This window comes from Mytilus trossulus, chromosome 8 (genome assembly GCF_036588685.1).
Source record: "Mytilus trossulus isolate FHL-02 chromosome 8, PNRI_Mtr1.1.1.hap1, whole genome shotgun sequence".
Lineage (NCBI taxonomy): Eukaryota > Metazoa > Mollusca > Bivalvia > Mytilida > Mytilidae > Mytilus > Mytilus trossulus.
Window position 1 is genome coordinate 32,522,168 of NC_086380.1, and position 9,498 is coordinate 32,531,665.

The 9,498-nt window shown below is 32.4% G+C and overlaps 1 protein-coding gene across 2 annotated transcripts; it reads left to right on the forward strand.

Annotated features, from left to right (window-relative positions):
• Window positions 1-2,075: 2,075 nt before the first annotated feature.
• On the forward strand, window positions 2,076-7,260 carry LOC134680830 (serine/arginine-rich splicing factor 1-like). Of its 2 annotated transcripts, XR_010100520.1 has the most exons (6): window positions 2,076-2,351; window positions 3,047-3,342; window positions 3,877-4,049; window positions 4,560-4,720; window positions 5,345-5,423; window positions 6,108-7,260. XR_010100520.1 is itself a non-coding variant. In XM_063540079.1 (5 exons), exons 1-4 carry the CDS (start codon window positions 2,179-2,181, stop codon window positions 4,704-4,706), a joined length of 789 nt encoding a protein of 262 aa, XP_063396149.1. In that variant the 5' UTR covers window positions 2,076-2,178; the 3' UTR covers window positions 4,707-4,720; window positions 5,345-7,260. The 2 variants fall into 2 exon arrangements, 1 of the variants encoding a protein (XP_063396149.1); XM_063540079.1 differs by having other exon boundaries at window positions 5,345-7,260.
• Window positions 7,261-9,498: the final 2,238 nt, after the last annotated feature.

Here is a 9,498-nt window from a genome sequence, read left to right on the forward strand (position 1 = left end):
ATAAATTTCAGATCCACAGCAAAAACGGTTATGGAGTACCTACAAATATAAATTCCTGCAAATTTTGTTTTTAGTTAATAAGACGGATTATGCAGAAGATTAAACTGAGAAAAACGTAATGAAGATACTATAACAGACAGACAGATAGAATTGGTAGAGACATAAATATTCAGAAAAATAATAAGATATCCAAGTCTGTAATCAAATTAGCTGAAATCGTCGATTGTCATTTTTAAGATGATTTTTACCCATTTTTGCGGAGACCACAATAGATATATAGAGAATCTGTTAATAGTTTGAAAGGTTCAGCAAAACAAAAGACCTACAAAATATTCATCATAGGCCGAAATCGTTATGAAGTCGATTCTTATAGAATTCATGTCCCTTGAAAGATAGTTTTAGTATATATTTTGCAGAAACCATAAAAGAAACAAAAATGATGTTCAGCACTAGAAGGCATAGATATACATATAGGTCAACATTTCCGAAATTGTCAAATGATTCCTTGCATGAGTTATTTTACCTGACAACGTTCTGTCCATATCCAACATTCCTTGATGTTCAACAATATAAAGATATAATGTGTTGCTACAAAACAAAATAGGTAACTAAATTAGATGAATATTCCTTTATAAAATTAGGTCTGAGTTATCTACCTTTAGATATAGAGTTATAAGGAAAGGCTTTTGTTATTATTTTAAAAGTATAAAAAAAAGTTCATTAGATAGATTTACAAGTTACAAAGTGAATAGCAATTCTCTCAGTCAAAAACTTGCATATCACCATTGAGTAACTGAGATCCGTAGAACTTGCTTGACTGTTTTTACTATTTTGGACGAAGACCACATCACGCGGAAGTTCTCTGAATCTGAATAAATACGTTGCAGAGCCAGAATATGGCATACATGGCAACGGAAGAGAGGCCGCTGGAAAATTAGTTCAACGTTGTGAGAGCAACCGAAGTTTTAAAGCTCTCAATTGTCTTAGCACACACGGAATTTTCCGGTAGTCTATTCCATTCGGGTATGGTTCTTACAAAGAATGACTGTTTGTATTGATCAGATTTACTAGGTGGATTTTTGAAGCACTAGCTGTTGTTTTGGGCAAATTTGTCTACAATATTTGTTGTTTTATATCTCTCCTTGGTGAGGCTAATAAAGATATATATTATGGTAAGCCGTTTTGCTATATTGTTTATAAGATATCTCATATAGTTTATAAGATATCTTATATAGTTTATAAGATATCTTATATAGTTTATAAGATATCTTATATAGTTTATAAGATGTCTCAGATAATTTATCAGATATCTTATACAATTGTCTTTATAAAACATTAAATATATCTTATATAACATTAAAGACATATCATATAACATTAAATATACCTTATATAAGATATTTTATATATTAAAGGAGATATCTTATACATTATATAAGATATCTTATATATTATATAAGATATCTTATATATTATAGGAGATATCATATATATTATAGGAGATATCTTATATATTATAGGAGATATCTTATATATTATAGGAGATATCTTGAAATTCGAATAAATAGTAAAACGGCTTCCCATAATATATAATAAGTAGCAATCATGAAAACATTAGGTGCAAAGATACTACACATTATACAAAAATGAAAAAGTCGAATACAAAATTTCAATCCTTCTGCAACTATTATGAGTTCATTTACACTGCCGCTGGGTAGATGCCGCTGCTGGTGGAGTTTTGTTCTCCCGGAGTGTATCACTGTCTGACCAGCCAGGTAGTCAGTACTACTAGGTTGTAAGTGCGTAGCCTAGACTACTATAACAGACTGTTATAGTAGTCTCAGTGCGTAGTAAGTAAATGTATATAAAGTTGGCTTATATCATACATATTAATCATAACCACAACCAAAACCTGAGCTCTAGTAATTGTCATTTATTGATATTAAAAAAAAAGATTTTTGAAAATAATAAAATGATTTTTCAATATTTATAAATGAATTATTAATATTTAAAAAAAATCCATAGTGCTGATAAAAAGGTACGTTGTGGTGCTTTTGTTTTTACAGCATGAATGTGGAAGTTAATCTTGATCACGTATTCTGCCTCGTTTTAGAAACCAACGCTATCTTTCTTCGCCATTTTTCACAACACGTCAGCCGTAGAAAAAGAAAACCAAGCATGTCTTACGGACGACCATCAAATGATTCCAGAATTTATGTTGGCAATCTCCCACCTGATATAAGAGCCCGAGACATTGAAGATTTATTTTATAAATTTGGACGAATTAACTTTGTTGACTTGAAAACAAGACGAGGGCCCCCTTTTGCCTTTGTTGAATTTGAGGACCCACGGTAAACACTTTGTTTAGTTTATGTTATTTAAAAATGTTATTTTATATGAAATCTCTGCCAAATTTTTTCTCGTCAAATTTCAGTGTAAACTTGTGCTCCTAGCCATATTTGCAATATTTAATAAAGAGGGTAGTAAATTATCACAGGCACTTGTTTCTATCCCAGGCCATGTTCCATGAAGGTACTGACTACTGTTGTTCAGTCTTTACGCTGAGTGGCAGCCCAGGCTTGTATAATTGCTCTTGGGCCTGAAAAAATCATACCTACAGGCCAGCAGAAACTAAGTTCTAACTAAAAATCATAAAAATTTAGCTCTGGGCCTGTAGATTTAACGATTCATCGTGAAGACTGCTGTAGGAATGCTCACTGTCAGTAATTCTTCTCCACCATGTTTAAAAGCCTATATAGGAATTTCTACATGTACCACTACTGATACAGAGTTGGTCGTCCAAACAGTCATTTTGGGCATCAGTTGCCGACTTGCCGTCATTGGTGAAAATTTTACTGTGATTCATTACTCGTTAGAAATATCCTTTATATGTCAGAGGTCTCACATAATTATTGTTACCCTTATTTTTAGGAAAAAATAACTCAATTGGTCAAAATTTGTCAGAGCAGACCTTCCATCTAAACATGAAACCCTAGAAAATTGCAACACTGCAAAAATGTATTTACAAGTTTTATCTGTTTTGCAGTGATGCTGATGATGCAGTTGTGCAGCGAGATGGTTACAACTATGATGGCTACACATTGAGAGTAGAATTCCCTAGAGGTGGAGGCAGTGGTGGTGGTCCTGATGGCGGCGGTGGTGGTGGTGGTGGTGGAGGTGGATACAGAGGAGGTGGCGGTGGTGGTGGACGAGGATATGGAGGAGGAGGTGGTGGCGGAAGAGGAAGAGGTGGATTTGGAGGAGGAGGTGGTGGTGGTGGTGGTGGAGGAGGCAGAGGTGGTCCACCATCAAGGAGGTCAGAGTACAGAGTACTTGTGTCAGGTAGGTACATTTTATATTAAAAAAAATTATATTAAAAGGAAGATGTGGTATGATTGCCAATGAGACAACTCTTCTCAAGTGACCAAATGACACAGAAATAAACAGCTGTAGGTCAATGTATAGCTTTTTTAAAACAATGAGCAAATTCCATAACACAAAGTCAGCTTTAAAAGGCATCAAGATAACAAATTTATGTAAAACAATTATAAGCAGAAAATTAATGGTAACATGGTTTAGAAGATGAAGAGACCATTCACATTGTAAATAATTATGCTATTTTGTCACGATTTAAACACTTTTGTTTTATGGAACAACAAACAGTGAAGCTTTTATGATAAAAGAAATGCATACTTAAAAAATCACTAATTATAAAATGATGGAGTATATCCAAATTGAGATATAAGATAATTTAAATTAGGTTCTTACAGCAAAATGCAGACAAAAACACTGAATTCTTACACAGTGAACTTAATAGACCATTCATAGACCAGTCATTAGAGTTTAATACTAATACTGTGCTAAATTTTGTATTAGGTTTACCACCATCTGGAAGCTGGCAGGATTTAAAGGATCACATGAGAGAGGCTGGTGATGTGTGTTATGCAGATGTTTACAAAGATGGAACTGGTGTTGTTGAATTTTTACGTAAAGAAGACATGAAATATGCAGTCAGAAAGTTGGATGATTCAAAGTTCAGATCACATGAGGTATAGAAATAGCTGGAAGAGTATATTAAAAGTCCCAAAGACTTGATTATTTATTAATTATAGTGAAAATGTGTTGAGAATGAAATTACTTAAAAATTTGAGATAATGTCAGATTACATTTACAAAGTAAGATTGTTCCAGGTCGTTAGTTTTTTCGTCTGAATTGTTTTACATTGCCTTATCAGGCCTTTTATAGCTGACTATGCGGTATGGGCATTGCTCATTGTTGAAGGCGGTGACATACAGTTGTTAATGTTTGTGTCATTTTGGTCTTTTGTGGATAGTTGTCTCATTGGCAATCATACCACATCTTGTATTTTATATTTGAAACAAATTTTAAGCAGTAAGAAATATGAATAACACTTCCCTAAATTGACATCTTTAACTTTTCTTAGCAAGATTGCATTACATTTATCATCTGTGCTTGACAACAGTGCAAACTCAGCATTGTACAAGCTTCCAATTGAGATTGTCATTGACATGTTTGACTGAATGGATTGTATTTTACAGGGTGAAGTTTCATATGTTAGAGTGAAAGAAGATTACAGAGGAGGAAGGTCGAGATCACGGAGCAGGAGCAATTCACCAAGGAGGTCAAGGGCATCACCACGGTACTCCCCGCCTCCACGGCAATCACGATCATCTTCTAAATCATAGGACTGCAGAAATTGGTAGACAACTTATATTTACAATAGCTTGGAGGCTGTAAATCTTAAAATTTTCTTTGGCCTCATCCATTTATATGAAGAAAGATTTATATTTTTTTTTTGGTTCAGATTGCACATCAATAAAATGATTATGAATACATTTTTAAAAAACTTATAAACTTAAAAATATACTCGATGAAAAGTTGTTAAATATATCTGTAAAATATCATGATTAATGTTTGATTCTCCTTCTCATTGACATTTTGAATAACTTAAACCCAAGGCTTATTAACACAAAATGCAGATCAAGTTTGATTTGGGTCGTGTTACTTTAACTGGGATCAGACACAAGTTTTACAACTTAGTAATGTCTTCTTAAAAACATTGTTATACATTTATTTGATTGGAATGATGAAGCGTAGTTACATTTTGCATATATATTTACTATACTAAAGCCTTAATAAGAGTGTGCACTAAAGCCTTAATTAGAGTGTGCACTTATATATCAAATTACCTATAGTGTTGTACATAGTAAGTTCAATCCTGAAACTCTTAATCAAGAATCTATGAAAATTGGAAGCTGCATCTAATAACATAAATCCAAAGTAGAATTTTTGTATTTAAATGATTTTATCTTTTATTTTACAGGTACTAAAGCAGCCTTCAAACAGATGAATGATGAATAGATCTCCAGCAATTATCATCTATCGTATCAGAGGACTATATGGTATGCATGTTATACATTGCATATCGTCATTTTAGATTTTATCATGAAAACATTTTGTACAGAAAGCCATTGACTCGATAAATTCATTTGTATATATAATAACATGTCATTTAGTTTTAATAAGCTCTTTTTTTTTTTTAATGTATTTACATTTATCATTGAGGGGTGAAAATTTTATTTCATATGAGAGGGAACATGAAAGACGGTAGCTACGAAATAATTTATTGGTTAAAAAAATTATGAAGGAGGAAAGGGGGGGGGGTTTGGTAAATGTATTCAGTGAAATTTTGATATCGATCATGGAAATATTTTATAAACCATTAAGTTATATGCAATCACAAGTGGACATTTAACTTTGATTTCAGTTATTCCTCTTCATTAGTAGCAGGTATTGAACAATTTTTTACTTCAAGTTTTATTGAAATGCTGTTTAAAATAAACTTGTAAAATATTAATGCTAAATGAAGGCAAATTCAACATATATCTTTTGGAGACAATGAAAAAGAAATTTCAAGATTATTATTTTTTCAAACTTAAAAAAATCTTTTTTTTACTGCTGATGTTTATATTGTGTAATTATCAGAAAATGTCCTCATCAGTAATGAATGGTTTCTCAAGACTGTACATTGTTTGTCTTATAATAAGATAGCACAACTAACCTTTGTATTTTTGTTGCTTCTTAAGGTATATGGTGGGAAGGAGCAGGGATCCAAACAATCGGCTCTTGTCTCGGAATATATTTTTGGATCACTGATCAGGATTTGGATGTGCGTCTTCCGTCCTGGATACACATGGATTGTCTCCCTTGTGCATTTTCAAACGTCTTAATTTCTAAAAAACTTAGTCGTTTGATTTCAAGAATTAATTTTTAAAGACAAAATTTTCTAATTTCATATGAATGAATTGTTTTAATTAAATTGATAATGAGATTAAATCACATTAAAAAATTCATATTTTGAGTAAAGAATTTTATTTAATCAGTAAAAAAGCTCTGAATTGTCATGAGCAATGTTTGAAAATGCACTGAGCACATTTCTGGATTAGGAAATAAGCACATCCTGAATCAGGATTAAATAGCATTATACTTGGATAATATGAGATAAAAAGAGGACCCGATCGGAATTAAAAAAGGATAGGAAATACCCTAACATTGAAAGGGTCGGAATTCAAATTATTACATCTGAAAGTTTGGATCAATCGTAATTTGGATAAATTTCTGGACCTTTTTGGATCATTATTAGGATCAAGTATTAAGAAAATTATCAGGAAATCTTTTTTTGATTATACTTGGTAATATGAGATAAAAAGAGGACCCATCAGGAATTTAAAAAAGAAAAGGAAACACCCTATCATAGAAAAGGACCGAATTCAATTATAACACCTGCAAATTTGGATCAGTCATAATTTGGATAAATTCTGGATCTTTTTGGATCAATCGTAATTTGGATAAATTTCTGGACCTTTTTGGATCATTAAGGAATTCTTTAGAAAATTATCAGGAAAATCTGGAAAAGTCATTTGGAATTTCAGTCTTGGGGATAAAAGAAAAAGGATATTCCTATCAGGAGTCTTGGAAACATAGGAATCAAGATATGATGTCAAGGAATGCGCAGGATTGAAGGGTAAAATCGTCTTAATTAATTTACAAAATTTAAATCCTTGAAAAAAAGTCCTGCAAGTTTTTTTTAAATTTTTGGCTAATTTTCCTATTGAAAATGAAAGATTTAGTGCTAGAATATTATATTAATATCGTACTTTTTACAGGTAATGTTCAGACTATAATGTGAAATGCATTGATTTTAACTGTGATGATTGTGACAATAAAAAATAAAATATATATTTTAGTTGTTGTTTACGGAAAAAGGAAATGGATTGATGGACAATGTTTGTTATTGTAGGTGTAATAAACTACATTCATCTATTTTACAATATACTAGAATGTCACCAAATATGGAATTATGGATGCACTAACATATAACTAGAAATGGATTATGATTGCCAATGAAACAACTCGCCATCTCAAGCTATAAATGATTAGACGTCTCCACAATAATCTGTTGAGTCCTCAGGCCCAAAGCTCAATTTAAAAAAAAAATTGTTAGATAGTAGAAAAGAATTTTTCAAGCCTTAAAGCAATTTACAAGGCATGGCCATAGGACTTAATGTTAAGGGTTTACCGTTAAGACTGGCTAGGCAATGTTAAAAATTTCAAGCAAGAATAATAACGGCCTGATTTAAGTGGTGAACAAAGGTTTATTTTGTCAATATATCAATGTTTGTGATTAGGTGAAATAACTAATAGTATGTCCATGATATTCAGACAAGTTTTGTACTGAGGTTTGCACATGTTGTTCCATAAAGATTATTTGACATTGCACTTTTAGTCGTGGTTTATCAACTTTAAATTATTTACATAGTGACAGTTGTCTCATTCATAACTTGATAAGATGTGTTTTGAATTATTGATTTTGCTATTTTCTAAAGGAGTTCTTTTGAATTTCGCTTGGAGTTTTTTTTTTTTACCAAAAAAGAAAGCTTTTCACCAAGACGGGCAAGTCTACATTTTTATTTGGCAAACATTGATATGTTTTTAAACTATAGTCTCTTAAAATTAGATGTGGTAAGATTGTTAATGAGACCAGATGATGTACATGTAGAAGTTTTTGGTGAGAGCTGATGTTGATGCATACAGATCAAGGTAAGTGACCAAACTCTTCAATGTTCACATGATATTAAATTAATTTTTAATGAGATGTCAAACACTATTTTAAGGTGGTCATCATTGCTGTAAATGAGAATTCAGTCTACTGCAGAACATAAAAACTTTTCCCTTCAATAAACCAATATTGGACATTTCCTCAACGTGAGGAATGGAAAATTATGAAAGAAACCCAGTGACCCTTTCTGTCATTGTAAACATCCCCATCCTGTTAATATGGAGATGATATCTGGTTTCATTTAAGATGAGTTGAAATAAAACAATTGTTTACCAGTATGCAATACATAAAGATGAGGTACTATAGCTGAGGGTGATGACCAACTCTCAAAATCCCTAAAATAAATGTTGGTCGTCTGTTTGGTGCAAGGATTTTTTTTATTTACCTGTGGAGGTGGCATGAAGATAAACTCCCCACTCTGTCCCATATTGCCTTTTTTTTTTTTTTTTAATTCTTAATTTGCCATAACAACTGTTAAAAAAAACTCCCAACACAATACTTTGAATTTGGGTGGCATCATTTTAACTTTTCTCAAGATATTCATCTTTTCAAGTGGAAACCTGCCAGATTTTCTCTCCCATGTTTTAACAAGTATGTCTCCACCAAAGATGTATACAAAATCTTATATCACAAAACAGATCAATTTAAAATTTGGGTGGGACTACTTCAACTGTTCTAGGGTCGTCTCCCTTTACATAAGAAAATATTGCTGAATTGTTTCCATTCTCCAACTCCATTTTGCCTCGACTAAATTTGAATAAAACTTATTACCACAAAACTCAGATCCTGTACGAATTGAGAACACATCACTTTTACTGTTCTCCAGTATGTTATAACGGTTATATGCAAGCAGAGGCATCTGTGTCCCATGGGCCCATTCCCCATTTATTTTTTTATGGGTCTTTTATCTATGTACAATGTCTAGTACATTTTTATCTTTTAATCAAACCTCGTTTCATTTTCATGATTTAATGTTTCTCGGGTTCAAGTGGTAATGGGTAAACTAAATTGCTGGTATAGAAGGTGTGCTTGGTGTGCATGTTTCTCGGATCAATTGGTAAGGGATCAACTTCTTTGGTTGTATAGAAGGTGTGCTTGGTGTGATGTTTCTCGGATACAATCGGTAATGGATCAACTTCATTGGTTGTATAGAAGTTGTGATTGGTGTGATGTTTCTCGGATGTAATGGGTCAACTTCATTGGTTGTATAGAAGGTGTGCATGTCGGATACAATTGGTTATGGGTCAACTTCATTGGTTGTATAGAAGGTGTGCTTGGTGTGCATGTATCTCAGATACAATTGGTAATGGGTCAACTTCATTGGTTGTATAGAAAGTGTGCTTGGTGTGCATGTTTCT